Consider the following 20,567-nt stretch of genomic DNA (forward strand, 5'->3'; position numbering starts at 1 on the left):
CGCTGCGGAGGGGCGTGGCGGCGCTGCGAAGGGGCGGGGCTGCGCTGCGAAGGGGCGCTATGGAGGGGCGTGGCGGTGCTGCGGGAGGGGCGTGGCGGAGAGGCGGAGGGGCGTGGCGGCGCTGCGGCGGGAAGCGCGGGCAGGGCCGGCGGCCGCAGTCCCCCGCCGGCCGCCATGACGGGCCAGGAGCCGTGCGGTCCGTGCGGCGGCCTGCTCGACTACAAGACGGTGAAGTTCGCGCTGACGCGGAACCGGCGGGTCGGGCTGCTGCACCGCGTGCTCCAGCTCGGCGTGCTGGGCTACCTCTTTGGGTAGGGCGGTCCCCTCCCGCCGCGGCGAACCTGGCCGCCCGCCCGCCCGCGGGGGCCCGGCCCTCCCGGAGGCGGCGGGGCGGCCGGGGGTCCCCTCAGCGCCGCCCCCCCCCCCCCATAGGTGGGTGCTGCTGGTGCAGAAGGGCTACCAGGACACCGACCCAGCCCCCCGCGCCGCCGTTGTCACCAAGCTGAAGGGGGCGGCGGTCGCCGAGGTGGGGGGGCGCGGGCCGGCGGCTGTGGGACGCGGCGGACTACGTCCGGCCCCCTCAGGTACGGCCGGGCCCCCGCCCTGGGTGGGGGGGGGGTGGTCGGCAAAAGCTGTGGTAAAACCCTTTGGGAAAGGAGAGGCGGCGCTAACGTTGTGAATGGCAAAGCCAAAAAAGCAAATTTGTCGGTTGTTTTGCTGCTGAGGAGCGCGGCAGTGTAAATCCCCTGCTGAAGGCGCCTTCTTGCTTCCTAGGGAGAAAATGTGCTTTTTCTGGTGACCAATTTCATCGCTACAGCAAGGCAAGGCCAGGGCACCTGTCCCGAGGTAAGTGAGCTGTGCTCTTCCTTAGCCCAGCGCCGCGGTGGGGTTAGATTTATGAAGCCAGCCAGCACTGCTGCTCTGTAGCTGTGCAGGAACCCAGCAGAACCCAGTGCAAGACCAGACAGAAGGGAAAAATGGATTTTTATTCCAAACAAAGCTGATTCCCCTCATTCTCATGGCTCCATAGATCTTAGTCGCTCTTTTGAACTTGCTCTGTCATACCTGCATGAACCAAGATGTGTATGTGAGCAGTCTGGCCAGAATCATTTGTGGTGATCAGAAGGACAAGGGATGCGGTCTGTTGGGGCCTCACCAGCTCTCTGGGCTTCTTGAGGGGTGGTGATACTGTATGATCTTTACAGGCTTTCTGCTGCCTTTGGACAAGGGCCACTCTGGGGAGGTTGAGCTGTGTTGCCCCGTTGCTGTTCCATCTCTGCAGTGTGGCTGACATCAGCACTGCCATCCCCAGCTAATACCTCTGTTACCTGTGTTACTTCTTGAGTCTCACATATATTCTTGGTTTCTTGACTTGCCGTTCCATTCTCTTACCTCTGTTCTGCCATTTTTCCTGATGCTTTTACACACACTCCATGGATACCTGTGTCATGTTTCCTTCATAACTCTCTGCTGCAGGATTAGTATCCTCTCCATCTTAGTGTTCTATTTTTAGGAGGAACAGAGCACAAGCTCTAGGTGGTATCCCAGTCAGCCAACACTTAGTGGTATATGTTCTGTGGGATAGATCTTCCCTTTAAGTCTGGATTCAGGCCAGCCCCTCAGCGGAACTTTCCCAGGCTGGACCCTGCTTGGCAGACAGGAGCAAATGTCTTCTAAGCTAAGCCACTGCTGGCACCTTGTGCCTGAGCCAAGTACTGTTTGTCCTAATGGCCTCTTCAGCTTTTCCTGTGGCCTGCTGTGCTGTGCCCAGCCTGATCCTGCTTCCCAGCTCACCCTGTGCTGCAGGCTGCCGGGCTGGGCTGCTCTCCAAACACAGGCCACAGGCTGCGGGAGAGGAGGAGCAACCCCAGTTTGGGGTCAGGGAAAATGGTACTAGTGATCCCTCTTCAAAATGTTGAGAACTCCTAAAGTACTGATAGCTGCAGGAACGTCCCTGGAGGAAGACATGTGCTGTAGAGCATTTCAAGGCTCTCTCACAGGCAGTCGTGGACATCTCTGGATGCTTGTTTTTGCAGCGTGCGAGGCAAGGATACAGAGAGAGCAGAGTGTTTCATCCCATTACAGTGCTGTGGTGTGTCTGGGTGCCTGTCACAGCCTTCACCCTGTGCTGCTCTCCAGTAGTTTCTCAGTTCCTGACTTTGGGGCTGTGGCTGACATTGATGTTTGGAAAACTGGGAAGATTTAGCTGTGACAGCTTTTGACTTTGCAGGAAGTTCTGAATATTCTTGATTATCAAGGTATTTTGTCCTGGCAGACCAGGGAAAAGTCTGGGTGGGGCCAGAGGCAGCAGCTGAGCAGAGGATGGGTTGTTTTAGCAGCTGATGTCTGTGTTGAGCTCAGATCTGTGGCTGAGCTGTGACTTATCTCTTAGGGAGACCTTTCAGTGTTAATCTCGAATACTTTGAGTAGTTGGAAACCCTCTGCTTCTATTCGCAAGGTGCTCTGAAGGTTAATGAAGATGACCAAAATAGACTTAGAGCCAAAAGGCATGAGTCAGACAGTGCATCCACTCTGCCCAGATGCAAGCTCTGGGGCTAAGGGACCATTTCACTTATATCATGGTCTCTAGCACATCCAGCTGTGCTCACCTCTTACAGTTCCAGATGCTGCTGATGGATGTGCACGTGAGTGGCACTGGTCCCAGCCCCAAGCAACACTGGATCGTGTCCTAAGGAGATGAGGGGGGTGTTAGATTTTGGCAGAAATCCTCATCCTTCCTTGCTCACATGTGATGCTGCTGGTGGTTTGTTCTCCAAGAAGGTTCACTTTGCTTCCTGGCCTCTGGTATGTAGCTGCATGGCTGTTAATGGCTGAGAATCAGCAATTGTTTCTAATAAGATTAAGAATAAAGCCATTCTCTACCCATGTATTTGTGACTACAGAAAGTAAATATAAACCTTTCAGCCTCCAGGTTTGTAGTGTCTATGCACAGATCTCTGTTGTCAACACAAGCACCTCTTTGCTGCCCCTGTCTGAAATCATTCCTGTCCCAGGAACACAAATGCTATGAACTCTGAGCAGCATCTGCGCTCTGCTGTGAGCACCTTGGGGGATGTCTTCTAAAAATGTGTAATAGTTCACCTGCTTGTCAAGAAACCTGTTCTAAATGCTGGTGTGCTCATAATTCTGTCCTGTCCCAAACCTGCCATTCTTGAGTAGGTTCTTACAAAAATTTGTTTCTCCTAATCTTCCCAAGCTTTTAGACCCTTACACAACCAAGATGCAGCAATGGTTTAGAGAGCTTTAGGAGCACAGATCCAGGGCCCCATGAGGGCTTTTAACTGAGTCTAGATCTCTTTGCTTCTCCCACAATGCACTTGTGGCACATGTAACCTGGTTTGGATCATGCCTGTGGAGAATGCCAGGCACCGACAGATTTTTCAAGGCTCATTTCCACTACAAGGTGGTAGGAGAGGTTGAAACTTTCTTGGCCAAGTTTTAGGTGTTCTGTAACACCATCACAGACTTCAGTACCTGAATTTCTCCCAAGCTTTGCGGCTTGTGTGCCCTGAACACCCAGAATGTCTGTCTGCCAAGTGGCACTTGTCATGTGTCTTGTTACCTGGACTGGGGAAGGGACTGATACACTCACCTGCCAATACCTGTTGTCTGGGTCCTTCTGGAGGCTGAATCCTTGATATCTGATTTGGATCCAGGATGACAAAGTGCTCTCATAAGTGCTTATTGCAGCATTGCAGGTGCGTGCTACAAGCTATGAGTGGGCCATCAGTGGGGGTGAGGGGCACAAATCTGGTAGCCACCCTTCTCCAGCAGTTGGGCAGGACTCCGTGGTCCCTCTGGTAGTCCTGCGGACTTGCCTTCAGACACCCCCTCCCCTTGCTCCCAGGCCAGCTCCTCGCTGGCTCGTCCGGCCCGAAGTTTGCTGTGAATCACATGTTCATGTGCACATCTGCACTCGCAGCTGGTGGCACCCAGGCATATGGGCCCCTGTGACAACTGGTGCTCCCACTCCAGCTGCTGGCACTCAGATCCCCATACATACACACAATGTGCACACAGAATAGAGCCCCTCGCCCAGGAAAATTATGAGAAATGGAGTTTAGTCCGAAGGCAGGACAGACTGTGCTGATGGGGTACAGGGCATGGACAGACCAGCGTACTGACCAGCCAGCTCTGTACATGCAACCAGTCCTTTGCATCCTTTTATCCCTCTATTTTCCAATGTTTGTTCCTTCTCAGATCACCTAGATGCCTCCTTTTCCATGCCTTTTCTTCCTCCCCTAAACATCCTATCCCCTAAACATCCTGTGTGATCCCAAAATGCTCTTCTCCTGCATCCCATAATGATTCCCATACCCCTAGGCATTGACACCCCCACCCGGCCCAAAGGTGCTTCAGAGAGCTGCTCCTCTCAGCTCATTATGGTGGGTTTCACACCTGGAACAAGGGCCTGAGGCTGTCCTGGGACAGCCCTCGTAGGGCCTGGACAGACCCCCATTCTTCTGACTCCATAACTGGGGTTTCCCCACCTGCCTTTGGGCCTCTGTGCCCCTCTGGGCTTGGGGAGGTGGGTTTCTGATGGACTGGTGACTCCTGCGATGGCCTGGGAGTAGCTGGGGGAAGGTATTACTTGTATGGCCCCACCTGCTATCATCTATCTGTGTTTGAATAGGAGCTTTTTGCTGCTCCTGGCAATATCGGGTGGGTCCAGAGCGAGGGTGAAGCTTTCAGTGTCTCCTGTAAAACTTGTGTTATGCTGTAGTTAGGGTCTCTTCAGCTCTTCCCTGGGGAATTGTGGTGGTGCTTCACAAGGTGCTTAATGGACTCTGCCATTAAGGCACTCCTGAACCCAACTGTGCTTGTTCCTGGTCCCAGCCGAGAGGTCTGAGCTAGCTCAAGGCTTCCTCTGCCTCTGAGGCGGAGGAGGTGAGCACCCCAGAGAGCGTGGAGCCAGGCGGGAAGGATTGCCCCTCAGAGATGCCTCTCTCCTCGCTGGCTGGAGGCTGCTGAGGTTCTGGACATGGAGGATGTCTTCTGTAAGCGTTTGGGATGTGCTTGGAGAAACAGGAGCAGCAGCGCAGAAATGTGGGTGAGTGACTGCATGGCCTCAGGCGGCTGCACGGTGCAGTAACAGCACTGCTCTCTGTCTCTCAGAGCCCCTCTGTTCTCGATGCGATGTGCACAGAAGATGCAGACTGTCCCATGGGAAACCCGGTGGTTCGTGGCAACGGTACTAGCTGTTTTGCTAAAAAACATAAAATCATTTAATTCCTCATGTTTGGTAGCAAACAGATCCACAAGGGTGCCTGATTGCCTGAGTTCAGTGCTTTTTGTAAGTGTGCAAGGAATTGCTCTCCAGCCATTTGTTCTTGGCAAAACCTTACAGCTACCTGTCACAGCTGGATGAGCAGGTGCTGCAGGCACAAGGCGCTGTCAGAGCAAATACAGGGGTGCTTTGTTTCTTATGTTGGCTGTTGGAATTGAAACCAATGTGCCGTGTGATTGGCAGGTTTTCCTTTCGTAATACAACCTGTCTTTTATTTCATGCTGATTAATATTAGCAGCCCATGTGAGTTCAGCTGGAAGAGTCTATTTCAGCTCTAGGAGGTCGGTTGCCAAAGCTTTGTGTGCGGGATTGCCCCAGTTTGTTGTGTTCCCACCCGGGGAGCAGGTGGCTTCAGCAGCCATGGGGCAGGAGAGGCTGCGCTGGACAGACGGGCGCTGGCCGCAGCAAGCAGCTTGTTGTCTTTGTAAAACAGCTCCTGTCGTTTGGCCTCGAGGGAAGGTTTCACAAGGAAGTTGTTGGGTGGGAAAAACGCTGAAGATGATCCCAGGGTCATTTTTGTAGTTCAGGTTTTGAGAAGGCCAGAACAAGCCTGTGGCCAGGGCACTATCCCAGGAGGGGAGCTGTAGAGAAGACGTTTGGAAAAGTAGTAAATGATATACATTGTCTCATTTCTAGGGATAAAAACTGGGAAATGTCTGATGTTCAACACCACCCATTCCACCTGTGAGATCTATGGCTGGTGTCCTGTGGAGAACAGCACCCTGCCCAGGTAAGGCACAGAGTGAGGGGACAGCAGGCGTTGAGAGCTTTGGTTGCTTCCCTCTGTACTCTGTGTAACCAGGAGCCTGATCATACTTGCCTGAGGGGCAGCTAGGCTCAGGGAGATCTTTGACACTGATCTGCCGGTCAGTTAAGCCAAGAGAACTTCACGCAAGAGCGTTTATTGCAACTGTCCGTTGTAGCCAAAGTCCCTGGATCATGGAAGAGACTGCAGGGCGAGGGGAATTGGGACGTGCCTTGGCCACTGTGCAAAATTTGAGTTTGTTGGTGGTTGTTTTCCAGGAAACCTCTTCTGGCTGAGGCGGAGAATTTCACTCTTTTTATAAAAAATACTGTCCACTTCACCAAATTCAACTTCTCCAAGTAAGTATGATGCTCCTCCAGCCAGACTGCGTGCAGCCTAGTCCAGCCTCTGTGCTGAGCTTGTCTGCCTAGGGGCTGAGCAGCTGAGGCGTCCAAGAAGCCACGTGCCATCCAGGACGGGTGGTGCCTGGAGCAATTACAATTCAGGATGGTGTGATCAGGAGAATGCCGGTCACTTCAGCCGCACCCCTGTTTGTGGATGTAAGAGCAATGGGATGGGGAGCCCTCAGAGGGACTGGTGTCTGTCTGCCTGTCTAGAGCACTGCAGACACGAGTTGGACAAGGCCAGTCATTCCCAAGGTCTCATTTTACCCCATATATTTTTGCGTTTTAGTCCCTGCAAAATGGTTTCACAGAGGCCCAGTAAGGGGCTGCACTGGCCTCACTGCCCCAGGCATGCTGACTGTGCTGCCTTACTCTGGCAGGTGACATGGCTTGGGGCAGCTGAACTGCCCCTGCTATCACCACTAGAGTGCTAACTCAAGCTGGGTCATTACATCTCACAGCAGTGAGAGCTAGGTGCCGGGGAAGAAAGGAGAAGCACAAAGACAGAGGTGGAGGAGAGGAGCTGAGAGGGGAAGGACCATGGCAGGTGCTGTAAAGGATGATAACTCCATGTGTGATTCCTCTGGGCCGGTTTCCCTCCACCCTCTCTCCAAGTGAGGCTTTAGGGGACGCAATGACTGTCTCCCCCCAAAGCAGGAGCATTAGTGGTCCCAATCCAGCGGGAGCATCTCCTTTTCAGTCCTGCAGCAGGGCTTCCTGACCTCCCACACCCCACTCCACCCGTGACAGCTCCCCCTCTCTCTCTTTCCTGTCTCAGGTGCAATACTTTGCAAACCAATGACCCCACCTATTTCAAGAGTTGCACGTACGATCCATTCTTCAACCCCTCCTGCCCCATCTTCCGTGTCCGTGACATGGTGGAGGCAGCTGGAGAGACCTTTGGGGACCTCGCACTGCTGGTACTTGTTTTTTTAAAAGTATGCAAGATGACTTCAAATTCCCCAAGGATGTGGGCAAGGGGTGGGGGGACAGGACTCACCCCTGAAATGCTAAGGGAATGTGTGATCTGTGAATGTCTGAACAGTAAAGAACTCAGCAAATCTCTGATCCTGTGCTTCTGGAATAAAATGTGTTTTGCAGGGGGGGAGCATCGGAGTTCGCATCGAGTGGAACTGTGACCTGGATCACCCCGCTGCCCAGTGCCAGCCGCAGTACTCCTTCAGCCTGCAGGACAGGAGGTACAATTTTAGGTGAGGATGCAGGGACAGTAGCCACACAGGCCTGTGGGTTGAGCACATGGCAATCGTTTGAGATCTCAGTTTTCCTGATTGATTGTCTGAAAGGAGCAGCAGGGACAACGGGATGTGGTAACTCAGCGCAGGGTCTGTCAGTACCGGGCTGCTGTGGTAGTTCCTGCACCTTGTAGCTCTGCTCAGTTTGGAGCTGCGCAAGGCATTACCTGCCTGAGGGCAGGGACATGTGGCTGTCCACACCCGTGCTGACTCTGAACTGGACACACTGTGAGCTGCGTGCTCCCAGTGACCCCGGGCTGGGTGCTGAGTGGACACTGATGCCCCACTGCTGATGCCAAGCTGGTGAGTCATGGCAGCATGTACATCACCCACGTCCCAGCCGGCTGGAGGACACAAGGTGTGCACAGGCACATGGTAGCCCCAGCAGTCGTATGGCACTGGCAGCCCTCTTCCCGCACTGCCTGCACAGAGCTGTCATGGCTTTCTGAGCTGCGTCCAATGTCTCCCGCAGAACTGCCTCCTACTACTGGGACTCCCAGCGGCGTCTCTACCGGAACCTGCTGAAGCTCTACGGCATCCGCTTCGACATCTCCGTGCACGGCCAGGTACCGTCTCCTCTGCAGACACCGCATGCGCAGTCCTGGCGGCCTTCTCACCAGGGCTGACTCCTCGCACTGCTCCCTGCTGCTCTCTCCTGCAGCCAGCCCCATGGCTTCCTGCTGGCATCGCTTCTCCCCACCCTGGTGAGCTCTTCACCTCTTTCCAGAGTTTTCCAAGCAGAGCAGGAAAAAATGGTCTCGCCCATTTGAAGAGAAATTTCTTGGTAATGCCCTGAGCAGGGAGGCTTCCTAGTTGAGGATGTAACATGGGTGTGGTGAAGTGCTGGGCCCTGTAGGCAAGGTGAGCTTGTCTGGGCAGAGGGCCTGTGGGCATCTCCAAGGGTCTTGTGGTGGGAGCACCCTGGCAAAGATCAACCTGAACTTTTCTGAACATGGACAATTGATCCCTTCTTGATTAATTGTGTCCTTGGGGCAAGAAAAGGCCTGGGCATGATCATGGCTGACACCACTGTGCAGCATCACTGACAAACTCAATACTCAACTGTGCAAGATAGAGCCTGTGCTGAGAGGACCTGCCACCCTGAGAGATGTCCACAGCTGGTCTGCCATGCTTAGCAGGGGCCTTTTCACCTAAAGAGGGCAAAGCACACAGTGCAGGACAGGGTGCACCACTTCTGGGTAGTGAGACCGGGTCCGGGAGGGGAGGAGCGGGAGGGAATAGCCAGGAGAGAGACAGGAACCCAAAAATCTCTTTCCTCAGAGATACCAGGCTCATTTGAGCAGAGAGGGACACATCACATCAGGGCTGTGTTTGCTGTTTGCTGGGATATAGTTCTGTGGGTGGCAGCTTCTGGGGTCCTGCAGCAAGAGGGAGGCTCCCACCGGGCCTGCAGGAGTAGGTGGGTCACAGTAACCTCTGCTGCCACCAAGTCACAAGCTGCCTCAATCCCTTCTTTGACAGCCAAAGGGGTTCTGCATCAAGGCAATAGCAGTCAGGTTCCTACAGCTGGGCATGGAGAAGTGACCCTGTTTTCCTCCAGCACCTCCCTGGCTTTAAGCATGCTGCCCAGTGGGGCTTGTCCCACAGTCCTCTCACCACTCTCCACCCACTGTCTTCCCCCTCCACCCACTGTTTCTTACCAGGCTGGGAAGTTTGGCATAATTCCTGTTGCCGTGAGCTTTGGCACCAGCATCGCATTCTTTGGTGCCGTGAGTACTCCAGATACGCTTTTTTCCTCCGGTCCGTGGGTTGGGATTTGCCACTCATCTGTTGTTTCCCCTGCCTGCCTGGGCACAAGGCTTCCTGGGTGCCTGCCAGCCCAGGAAGGGGAGATTGTCTGGCAGGGTGTTAGCTCCCATTTTCCTGTTTGTGACCATTAGCAGTAATGACATTGCCGGATCCTGAGCACTGTGCGGGGCACATCTCATGGAGGCTGGGTATTTGTGTTGACCCTGGGAAGGCGCATCACTGGGGCATTGCTGGCTAGTCTGTTCCAGCTATCTCGGCCAGCAGGAGAGAGCACCTCTTCTCTGTGTTTCTTCCCTGACTCTAAAGGAGCCAGTGTCCGGCTCCAGTACAGACATGGCATTGCAGTCATTGACACGGGGCAGCCCCTTGTAGGGCACTTCTGTGGTTCTTCCCTTGCAGCAGAGTAATGGGCAGCCTGGGGTCCCCCACACGCCCCCTCTTTCCTCTCAGACATGCTTATCCCAGTCCCTTACGTGGCTGTGACGGCGGCTCTCCGCTGGACCAGCCCTCACCCTCCATCCCTCATTGCAGCCCAGATGATCACGTCTAACCTCCTGTGCAGCTCATGGGAGTAGGTTGGGTCAAAGAGGACCTGGTGGAGCTGCCTGGCTGGCCTGGGCCGGAGGCAGGTCAGGCTCGCTGCCCCCAGCATGGGCCAGGTGCTGGAGTTTGGCCCACAGCCGGCTGCAGGGCTCGGTGGGAGCCAGGGCAGAGGGCCTGGCACTCCTGCAGGAAGTTTCGCTGCTGACTGCCCTGCTGTGTTTGTCTGTCTCCAGGCCACAGTGGTCTGTGACCTGGTTCTGCTCTACCTGGATGCGAAGGCTGACGTCTATTGGAAGGAGAAGTTCGAGGAGGTAAGGACGGGGCCACTCCAGAGAGAGGGAGTGGAGTTTTGCAAGCAGATTTAATTATTTTCTGCCCTTTAGTTAAAACTCAGTTCATGAGATCTGTGAAAGCCCCGGTGGAGCAGTTCTTAGTCTTCGACTCTTGGGCTTGGTGGCTGGTCTGAACTGAACCTGACAGAGATTAAACTCTTAAAAGTTTAACGACAACAGGCAGCAGAGTGAAGGAGAGGGACACAGCTGGTGCCCAGACTGCAGGGAAAGCTGTACCACGACCTCAATTACTGTTAGACAACAAGGAGTCCCCAGGGCGACCTTACTGTAGAAACCTGACCCAGCTCCACATTTATTCACCCTCTTCTGAACTGAATCTGGCCAAACTCCATGTGGAGAGAGGGCAGCTCTTCAGAGTGTGCCCTGGTGCTGTGTCGGTGCTGACGCTGCAGTTCAGTGACAGGTTTTCTTGCTGTGTGTGATTCCCACTTTGGCACTGCCCAGCCCTGGTGAATTCGGGAGTTGCAGGGTGTGGGCCAGCCCTAGCTTGGGTCAGCTTTGGCTTTATCTGGTCAAGTCTTAGAAAACTCTGAGCACAGAGATCCCTCAGTTTCCAGTGAACTGCCCCAGGGCTGCACCATCCTACTGGGGGGAAAAAAATTGTTCCTAATGCCTGATCTCAAATCACAAGTGGTCTGGGGGTCTCAAACAATGAATGTGGTCGCATGGGACTGAGCAGAGCAGCGCAGAACCAGCTGCCTGGGCTGTCTCCTTGTCTCTAGTATACTAGATGCCCCTGTTCATTTTGCAGGCAAAACCCCCTAAAGGTAAGACCGAGGCTGCAGCTTAGAGACATCGGGAATGCTCCGCCACAATCACCCTTCACTCCAGAGCAACCTCCAGGTAGCTGCGATGCGGTCATGGCTGTAGCCCAGGTGGCGGTGGCCCAGTTCTGGCCTGAGTGTGTGCTGCTGGGGTTAGGATCTGCCTTTCCTGGAGACACGTTTGCATCAGCAGAAGTTCTCGGCTCCTGGAGCACAAAGCCATCCCATGTGCAGCTCCCAGCACTGACCGGCGGGTGACTGAGCAGAGCTGTGCTGTGGAGCTGCTGTGGGAACTAGAGCTTGCTGGCAAGCAGCTGGCCCACGCTCAGCACAAGAGGCTTAAAGCACTTTGCGCTTCTTCACGTTCCAGATGGCCTTGATTTCCCATGAAAAAGAGGGATGCAATGAAATAAAGTTGTTCAGAAAGTGGGAGGTGGCTCTGCTCTGTCTTTAGCCATGGGGGTGGCTGTGAAGGTTTTGTGGTACCTGTCTTGCACGTCGCAGCACCCTGCCTGCTTCCAGCTGGGATGGCTTCATGCGAGCTGCCCAGATCCTCCGGAGCTCCCCAGGGAGTAGCAGGGCTGACCCCCAGCCCTGCTTTGGCTGCGCTCAGGGAGGGTTTAAGAGCTGAGCTTAAGGCAGCAGCCCTAGGCTGGCACTTGCTTGCTGGGGGGGTGCATGCCCCCTGGTTCCTGCCTCCTGCCAGGGCTGATGCTCAGTGAGGCCAAGTGCAGCCCTGGGGTGAGCCTGAGCGTTTCAGAGGTGCTGAACCCTGCGCTCCCACCTCCCCTGGGCTTTGTTGGCCTGCTGCAGGGCAGGGACCGGCTGGGTCCATGCCCGTGGGGTGCTCTGGGAACCCCACAAGCTGCCCAGCTCAAAAGCACAACGTGTGGAGGCGCAGCAGGGGTGTGAGCTCTGTTTAATGCTCCCTGCCGGGACTGGCTGCGTGGGATGGAGGGGTCCCGCAGCATCACCCCTCCTCGGCTGCCTGCCCCGCTGTGTCCCCCTGCCCCGGCCGTCCCCTGCTGCCCTCCTTGAACTGCCGCAGGTTGAACTGTGCCGCCAGCTGCTTGGTCATGGTCTTCAGTGCAAGGAAGGCAGCCACAATCTCTGCGACGAGGAAGGCCAGGAAAAGGCTGTGCACGGCCATCTCAAGCGGCAGGCGGATGACGTGGCTGTCCGTCAGCAGGAAGAGCAGGAGGGGGAGCTGGATCAGGAAGGAGAGGAGGAGGAACCCGGCCAGCTCAGGCACCTGCAGAAGTAGACCCTGCTGTGATGGGGCGCAGAGGCCATCGGTGGGGTGGGGGGGGACCCTCTCTGCCCCAGGAGCTCCCTGCATCGGCCACTCTGCCGGCCTCGGCACCCGGACACCAGGGACGTCTCTGCCACACGGAGCTGTGCCTGGATGTGGTGGGATGCTGTCAAGCCCAGCGCTGGAGCGTTGCACCCACAGCACAAGGAGGGGTACAGCAGGAGAGCAAGTGGGTCCCCTTCGTCCCCTGCCTCCAGGTCCTGCCTGCACCTGTGATTGTCTCCCAGGACAGCTCCAGGCAGGACTCCAGGAGGAATGGGCAGTGACGGCCACTCAGGTCCTGAGTGAGGGGACATCCAGCATAGCCACAGCTCACCCAGCAGGGCCGTCCCTCACCCAGCACAGGGGACTTGTGGCCAGGGCGAAGAGATTGCGCTTACCTTCTCCTGCAGGTTCCCCACGTAGCCCAGGTAGAGGCGGGAGCCCTCAGCCAGCGAGAGGATGAGGAAGGCAGTGACCAGCAGGAACTGGTAGTGCCAAGGCAGCAGGTGGTACTGTAATGGGCACAATCTCATCCCAGCCCGCCCTGTGCCCAGCTCTCCATGCCGTTTTCCATCCCCTGCACTCCATGCCCAGCTCCCTGTGCCCCCCTCCCTGTCCCCTGCGCCCCATGCCCAGCTCCCCATGCTCTGCCAGCTCCTACCCGTGTTGGTGCCCAGCCCTGTCCACTCTGCCCTCCCAGTTTAACCTTCCCTGCCTGGAAAGTTCAGTGGTTGGTCTATGATTTCCATGTCTGGGAGCTGGAGATGAGCCATCTTGTCTTGTGGGGGACCCATCAATTTTGAAGAGGCTCCCCTCTCCCCTGCTCAATGTGGCCCCTGCATGCCCAAGGAGGCTGGGCAAGGAGCAGGCTCACCCCCCCCACACCCCTCGTGCCCCACGAGACGGTACCTTCAGCTGCAGCATCATCCCCTCAGCCAGGCACCAGACCGGGAAGTAGTAGACGTTGAAGTAGAGCATCATCTGGAGGGGCAGGCTGGCCAGCACCTCGTGGGCTAGGCAGGGCAGGCAGGGGTGGGCAGGGCTGCCCAGCACCCCCAGGGTCTCGCTGCCCCGAGGGAGCCCCTGCCTCGCAGCTGGTGGAAGGGAGAGCGATGGCCCCTGCCACGCCGGGGGGGCGGCTGGGTAGCAAAACCGGCTGTCTGCAGCATATGCGCTTATTTTTGCTCCCCCTCACCAGTGGGTGGGTGCGGGTACCCTTTGCGTGCTCCCAGCTCAGAGGCACCTGAGCACCCTGGTGATGTGCTGAGCAGGCTCGCGGTGATGAAGCAACAGCAAAACCCCCCCCAAACCCCTCTGCCACGGAGCCCTGCTGCCCGTACCTGGGTGGTAGGTGTGGGCAGCGCCGCTGTCCCATGTCTTGTTGTTGATGAAGAGGGAGCTGCTGAAAACCGCCAAGCCCCAGCGGAGGTTGGGGGGCAGAGGGGTGTGTGCAGCCATGGCCGGCAGCTGAGCCCTGTTTGCCCCAGCCCAGCTCAGCCGGGATTAGCCAGAAGGTAATTAATGGGATGACAGGTCAGGCTAATGCGTGGGGCCGCTTGGCCATTGGTTCCCTGGGGCCAGGGCAGCTGAGCTGGGAGGAGGATGTGAGGAAGGAAAATTGCCCCCTCCCCGGACACCAAGCCCGTGTGGGAGCCACAAGGATACAGATCATCTCCCCTCCGCAGCAGCTTGCAGGGGATGAGCAGCAGGTTGTACCCATCACCGTGATGGGCATCCTCAGCCTGCTCTGCCCCACCGCACCCTCTCCCAGCTGGGTTGTATCAACATAATTATTGCTTAAAACTCCCTGACAGACAAAGATGCCTTGGGGGTGGAGATGGTGCTCTTTGCTACAAATGCTTCTTCAAAGCCTCCAGACTCATGGAGCATTTTACCCATCACCACGAGCTTCCCTGCTAATGGGCTGCCCCTGTGGGTCTCCATGCTGCTCAGTGTCCCCAAGCCCCATCCAGGCTTGGGGGTCCTGGGGAGGACAGTGTGGGGACAGTGTGTGCGAGAGGGTGGTTGAGCCAGAGGTGAAGTGGATTTTGCAGAAAATCTAACCAAGTGTGGAAAAAAATACACCCTGCTACAAGCATTGGCCTGTTATTAGGTAAGGACACTGAGCTAAGGGAGGACAATGGATGAGCAGAAAGGCCCATGAGGTCCTTCTGGTCTATTTGGCCATGCCTGGACAAGACATCTGAAGATGCCACTGGTGAGAAGATGGTCTCCACTGCACTGGGGACGGTTAACCACAGCCTGTAACACCTCCCAGCCTCAGAAGTGACACTGGGAAGACTTGCTTGGAGATGGTTGGCCACCACCATTCAGCTCGGACCAGCTCTAGCTGAGACAAGGGCAGCCAGCCCATGGGACAGGGGGACAAGCATGCCACTGCGGGAAAGGAAGAAGGCAAAACTGTTTGTGTTGCCACAACCTTCTTGGGGGCTGTAAGAAGGAACAAAGCTAGGAGTAAATGCCAGTACATGAAGAGGCAACGTTCGCCCAAGCAATGTCCAAGGTACAAAAGCAAAGGCAGAGATAGATGGATGAAGGGTGAGGCCATACTTAGTCTGGGAAACCATCTTGTGCAGAGCAGTGATTTTTTTTAAGCGAAGGCTTAGGACACAGGGAAACTAAAAATAAACCTGTCACCTGGTACGATGCTACAACAAGATGTCCAGAGGGGTTCTTGGGTGTGCAGGAACAGAAGGTGTGCTGTGCCCAGCACATGGCTCCCTGACTCCTGACGGCACACAGGGTGAGATGTAGGCAGGGTGACCGGCAAAGCCCAGCCTCTGAGGAGCAGGAGCTGGTGGAGAGCTTGGGGTCTGGGGTCATCATGTCTGCGTGGGCGACCCAGGTGAGCAACCTAGAAGCTATGTGGGCAATCTGGTGAAGCTAAACGTGATGAGGCAATGCAGTCAGGGATCACTAACAAGCTGCATCTGCCCCAACTGGGTTTAGCTAATGGTGCTCATTCCCAATAGGAACAGGCGGTTTCTTAAGAGCTGGAAACTTTTTGTCCTGACATGGGAGGTTGAAAGATGCGACTGGAGAGGTAGCAGAGATGACAACCCAGCCTTGCCCCACTCCAGGACATGCTCACCACTGGTAAGCATTTGCCAAGGTGCTGGACGAGGGGTCCCAAGTCCAACACCATCTCCCACACCAGTGTGGAGGAGCCATGCCCGCAGGTCAGTGTCAGGATGCCCAGCTCTGCTGGCAGCTCTGCCCATGACCTGGCATCTGTCCTAAGGAAAGCCACGGTGGTGACTGGGGTTTCTTGTGTCATGGGGTGATGTTCCCAGCCCCAGCTGAAACAGCTCCTCTCTAAGAAGGGGGAATGGGACTTGTTCCCCCACACTGCAGCCATAAGCTGGGGCAGAAGGTCCTTCCTCAGCCACTGCGTGATGAACATGGGGGTGATGCTTGCTGTGCACAGCTCATGCCCGACACTGGATGAGGCCCTAGCAGAGATGAAGGAGTCAAAGGGCATCTTCCTGAAAAACGAAGCGCCCTGACAATCTGTCCAGGAGGACTCCAGAGGATGCCAAGCCTTCAGGTGAGCAAGAAGACAAGAGGCCTTGGAAAAGCTCAGCCAAGATGTGTTGGGGGAGCACGGGAGCTGTCAGTCTCACCCAGAGTAGAAGATGTGCTGGAGAGCCCAGGGGGAAAACCACAGAGCTCCAGGGGCTGCCACCATGCGGTGTCCTGGTGTCCCCAGGCAGCCCCAGCCGGGTCCCCCAGGGAGCTGCCGAAGCAGAGACCAGCCACCTCACCAGCAAGACCTGGGATGCAAAACCACACGTCCCTGTCGAGTGTGCAGAGCCGGGGCAGCAGGCTGGGCAGCTGCCTCCGCCTGGGCAGCGTGCATGGCCCCAGCCCCTCTGCAAAATCCCTGCCTGGCGCCCCAGGAGCTGAGCAGCCCCGGCCGCCTCTGCCCTCAGAGAAAGCCCTCACCCGCACTGCACTGGGGACAGGGACATCAATATTTGCCTTTTGGGACCCAAGATGAGACTTGCAAGTTCACATCCCTTTGTAACGTAATGATGCAAGACAAGGACCCTGTTCATTGCTGCATGCTGAAGCATGCACATCCCTGCCTACTGTCCCCTCTGGTCACACCACCTGGGAAAAACCTTGCAGTGAAACCAGGAGAGACCAACTGGAGACGTGACAGACGACTGCTCACATTTCTACCCAGCAAAGATCAGAAAGTCTGGAAATAAATACAGGTGAGCTAGCCACAAGTGGGAAGCCTTCACAGAAGAGGTGCTTGCACCACCCGGTCAACCTGCAGAGGTGACCCAAGGCCTTGGAAGGAGTCAGAGATGATCCAGATCCCAAGAATAGTACTGCTTTAATTCATAGGGGGTGAATCAAATTAAAAATATAAATACTCTTGCTTTGGGCTCAGGGTAAAACACTGACTGCTGGGGAAAAAAACCCCTCCCCGAGGACAGAGTGCTAGAGGCTCTCCAAGGGGAGGGTTCTCACCCCCTTGGCTCTGCTGGGCTGATGGACATGGGGCTGTGGGCTGGCCAGGTCCATTCCCAAGCTGGTGATAAGGCTCTTCTTCCAGCAAGGGGCAGAAAACACAACAGCAGAGCACCAACACGGAAAGCCAAGATGAGAAATGCAGCCTTGTCACTAGGCGACAGGAGGAATGAGTGACAATGGCCAGAGGACCGCCAGAAATACTCCTCCGGCTACTTTTCCTCGAGTAACGTCTCAGCAGCAGCACTAATCCTGTGATCATCGTTAAGGAGAGAGATATCACAAGGCTGGCTGGAAGGATGGCTACCAAGCCCAGGGGCTGCAGTCCGGCTGTCGCACCTCTCCAGGGAGCGCCTGCTCTGCACCCTGGGGACTGACCGAGAGCTGCCAGTGCCCAAGCCCAAACTGAGCCCCGAGAGATGGGGAGCAGCGCTCCAGCCCCTTGTCTGCTCCAGGACGGGGAGATACTGTGGGTGCTGGGACGGGGACCGATAAGCTCCAGAGCCCTCGGCTTAGGCAGGGACCCACCTCTGCTGGGGGCGGCTGGACAGGGAGACCAGCCTGGAGAAGGGAGAATGCGAAACAAACACAGGCTGTCCAGAGACCACCTAATGTGACTCCCATCTCCCTGGCCCCCTCAGGTGCTCCCTGGGATGGGTGGGCACAGGGAGAGCCGTGGCAAGCGCTGCAGCCATGCAGAGAGGGAGCAGATGTCAGGCTCCGTGGGGATGCACATCAGAGCTCTGCCGGGAATGAAGAAGATTGGGGAAGGGGCAACATGCTTGAAAGCACAGGGAGCAACGAAAGGCACTCGCGCTATTTACGGGGGTGAGGGACGTGCTTGGGGCAGACCCGCCTGGGGACCCCCCAGCCCGTCGACAGCATCCGCGGCCACGTGGCACCCATGCCTGCTGACAGTGCCAAACCCCGCTCTCTCTGGGGGCTGCTTTTCCAGCATCCCATGGGAACTGCAACAGCAGAGCCCCAGCCCGGTAGGCACCGGGGCAGAGGAGCCGTCAGCGGTCTGCTGGGAAGGTAAGTACAGTGACGGGCACTGGGTTCATCCAAGTCTCAAAGGGAAATGACTCAGCCGCGGTGTTCCCGCTTGTCCGTGGAGCTGCCATCCCGTCTCCCCACAGCAAGCGCAGTGTCAGGAGGGCGCAGCCACCGGCGGCATTAGGAACCTTTCCCAGTTAGCCAGGACATATCTCCGGTTCTAAAAGAGAGAAAAAACCAGCAGTGCTGTGAGGTGATTCCCAGCATGCACAAGCAAATGTGCTCGGTGTGCCTGGGCGCTGCCCTCGGCGCTAGTCCGGTCACTGGTCATCGGTCCCCACCCCAGCACCCGTGCTGCTCTGCACAGAGGCACAGCCCTTTAGAGGGCAGGATGGCAGCACCCCTTCCTCCACCCTCACTCACATGTCACTAAAACTGTCCAAAAACTCATGTGCAGATCCTCAATTCCGTCTAAAACTGAGTTCAAACAGTATTTTTTTAACCTAAAACAAGCTCTTCTGGCATTCAGCTGAAAATCTATGGAAAGCCACCGAACAGCAGGCATCTCCCCAGCTGAGCGGGGTCCCAGCCCAAAGGCAGCTGCCCATTCCCGACAGACCTGTGCACCAGCACCATGCCCACCCGCCCCCAGCCCGGCTCCAGCCACCCCCAGCCCCACCACCCAGCACAGCAGCATTGCCCACTGCGGTTTGGGGGGCAGGCTGCAAAACAAGCACGCAGCCATAACCAGTGTCCCCACACAGGAATTAGGGACATGGCCCAAGCAGGGGGCTGGTTGTCCCTCTTGCCAGCCCTTCACGCCCAGCGCACCCCGGACCCCAAACCGAACGTACTTGCCGTGACGGACAAACAGCCTAAAAGGTGCGAGAGCAGCAGGAGACAGAGAGAGAAAACACATTTAGGTTTACGATGGTCCGGCTTCTTCCAGGCTCGCTGAGCCCCACCATGGGGACCATAGGACCATAGCTCCTCCCGCCGCCGGGCTGCCCATGAGATGCCACCTCCCTTCCAGCTGCAAACTGGGTGGCCAGCAACCATTTCCCGATGTACTGGAGATGATGGGCATAACCCTGCCCCGGTCACTGGTGGCTGAGTGGACCCTTCCCCTCGGGTGCCCAGGGTGTCTGAGCTGGCTTGGGGCTGCCTGGGAGCTGGGAGTGCTTCTCTTCCTGAGCTTTTGAAGGTCTGCTTTTATTCCAGATGTGGAAACACCCCAGGGACAGGGACCCACATTCCCCCCTCAGCTCTGATTCCCACTCTAAAGGATCCTTCCCAGCTGTTACCACCTCCCTGACGTTTGCCTTCCAGCACAGCATGTTCTGCACCCACCCTTTGCATACAGGGGTTCACTGTTTCCTGTGCATAGCCTTAAAAACAAAGTGAAGGGACAAAAATGCACTTTGCCTGTAAGCTACACCCCAATGAACCGGAGGCTGAGACACAGAGGGCCGGTGCCCCAGCACCATGAGCCCTCCGGGCTTTGCTCTTGCAGAGGGTTGCGCACAGGCTGCATATCCAGCCCCTCTCTGTGGGTTCCCTTGACTGACTGGGTGCCCAGGAACACCCCAGCATCAGGCAGTGCTGCCTTGGTGATGTGCTAGCAACCAGTGGCAGTGAGTACCACTGTCCCATCAAGTCTGTGCAAGGATTTGGATCCGGGTGTTTAAGACCAACCCCCTGTGTGTGGGATGCCAGACCTGGACGTGACTGGAAGGCAGCATTGTGGGGACAGAGTGAGTGGGGCAGGAAGGGAGATGCGAGAAGGGTACGGAGTGGGGAGCAGCAGGAAAGAGCTGCCCAGCACCCATCAGGGTCCTGCCTCAGGGTGCTCAGCCCTGCCCTGCACCTCATGGCTGTGCTCAGCCCCTGCCCTGGCACTGCTGGTTCCCGCAGTGCATCTACTTACTCCACATCGCGCTTTCGGATGGTCCTGCCGGCAGCCAGGACCTCAGCCACCTTGGACACGATAGGGTCGTAGTTCATGCTGGCCACAGCCACCACCTCGTCGCTCCTAGGGCCGGGCAGAGCAGAGCGGTTAGGGCAGCCCTGGGTGGCCACGGATCCATCACCCAAAAAGCAACATGCTGGAGAGAAGCGGGAAGCAAAGAGAAACACCCACTCCAGGGTCAGGGCCTGTCCCAAGGTGTGAGCACCACAGGGACTGTGCGAGTGGTGTGGGACAAGGAACAGGGAGAGGGGTCAGAGCCGGCACTGCAGCCTGGCACCACTGTGGTCTCACCAATGCTCACATGTTGGCATGGTGAGCATCACTAGGGTGCCCGGGGGACGGAGACAGCTCTGGGCACCCTGGCATCTGTGGGAAAACACCAGCAAAGGTGGATCTGATGGTGGATAAAACCCTGGACATCAGCAAGGATGCCCAGTGGTTGCTGCCATCCAAGCAGGCGATCCCTGCGCTGCTGCCCTGCACGCAGGGAGTGCAGAAGCGGGTGGTCAGGATTTCTCTGTGGGACACTCGCTTGTGCTGCTCCACATCCCCTTCCTCCAAGTGGGCAGTGCCCACCTCCGAGCTGCCCCACAGGCACGCTCCTCCCAAAGCACTGGGATGGCTGGGGTGTCCGACACCAGGGTCCCACTAGCCCCAGTGACAAA

The 20,567-nt window shown here is 56.6% G+C and overlaps 3 protein-coding genes across 13 annotated transcripts in view; 1 reads left to right on the forward strand and 2 right to left on the reverse strand.

The window, feature by feature from the left end:
- The first annotated feature begins 95 nt into the window (after window positions 1-95).
- On the forward strand, window positions 96-11,570 carry P2RX6 (purinergic receptor P2X 6). Its single transcript, XM_030025760.2, is given in 13 exon segments — window positions 96-311; window positions 433-526; window positions 528-584; window positions 775-846; window positions 5,137-5,212; window positions 5,945-6,038; window positions 6,332-6,412; window positions 7,236-7,377; window positions 7,559-7,668; window positions 8,183-8,276; window positions 9,375-9,440; window positions 10,257-10,334; window positions 11,128-11,570. Coding segments are annotated over 13 exon segments (1,140 nt in total). The 5' UTR covers window positions 96-174; the 3' UTR covers window positions 11,167-11,570.
- LOC115346095 (transmembrane protein 17B-like) lies at window positions 10,366-16,488 on the reverse strand. Of its 5 annotated transcripts, XR_003925018.1 has the most exons (5): window positions 13,775-16,488; window positions 13,344-13,573; window positions 12,833-12,946; window positions 12,504-12,732; window positions 12,298-12,392 (listed from the first exon to the last, which is right to left on the reverse strand). XR_003925018.1 is itself a non-coding variant. In XM_030025767.1 (4 exons), the coding sequence occupies exons 1-4, from the start codon at window positions 13,890-13,892 to the stop codon at window positions 12,111-12,113; spliced, it is 618 nt and encodes a 205-aa protein (XP_029881627.1). In that variant the 5' UTR covers window positions 13,893-16,488; the 3' UTR covers window positions 10,366-12,110. The 5 variants fall into 5 exon arrangements, 4 of the variants coding, with proteins under 4 accessions (XP_029881627.1, XP_029881624.1, XP_029881626.1 ...); XM_030025767.1 differs by lacking the exon at window positions 12,504-12,732 and having other exon boundaries at window positions 10,366-12,392; window positions 13,344-13,447; XM_030025764.1 differs by lacking the exon at window positions 12,504-12,732 and having other exon boundaries at window positions 12,043-12,392.
- Window positions 16,489-16,781: 293 nt separating this feature from the next.
- Window positions 16,782-20,567, reverse strand: part of AIFM3 (apoptosis inducing factor mitochondria associated 3) — a 49,915-nt gene continuing 46,129 nt past the window's right edge. For 5 of the 7 annotated variants that reach the window (XM_030025757.1, XM_030025758.1, XM_030025752.1 and 2 more), the window contains exons 19-21: window positions 19,861-19,965; window positions 18,788-18,808; window positions 16,782-18,153 (exon numbers count right to left, since the gene is read on the reverse strand). In XM_030025757.1, the coding sequence (XP_029881617.1) occupies window positions 18,114-18,153; window positions 18,788-18,808; window positions 19,861-19,965 (166 nt within the window). In that variant the 3' untranslated portion in view covers window positions 16,782-18,113. The remainder of the gene's footprint in view (window positions 18,154-18,787; window positions 18,809-19,860; window positions 19,966-20,567) is intronic. The other 2 variants (XM_030025753.1, XM_030025756.1) reach the window with 2 other exon arrangements.

This window comes from Aquila chrysaetos, chromosome 9 (assembly GCF_900496995.4).
Source record: "Aquila chrysaetos chrysaetos chromosome 9, bAquChr1.4, whole genome shotgun sequence".
Lineage (NCBI taxonomy): Eukaryota > Metazoa > Chordata > Aves > Accipitriformes > Accipitridae > Aquila > Aquila chrysaetos.

Coding starts and splice junctions, on each gene's coding strand:
- LOC115346095 (XM_030025764.1), bottom strand. CDS start 13,892: ATGGCTGCACACACCCCTCTGCCCCCCAACCTCCGCTGGGGCTTGGCG. Junction 13,574..13,774: donor TGCCCACACCTACCACCCAG/GTACGGGCAGCA, acceptor TTTGCTACCCAG/CCGCCCCCCCGGCGTGGCAG. Junction 12,947..13,343: donor GGATGATGCTGCAGCTGAAG/GTACCGTCTCGT, acceptor TGCCCATTACAG/TACCACCTGCTGCCTTGGCA.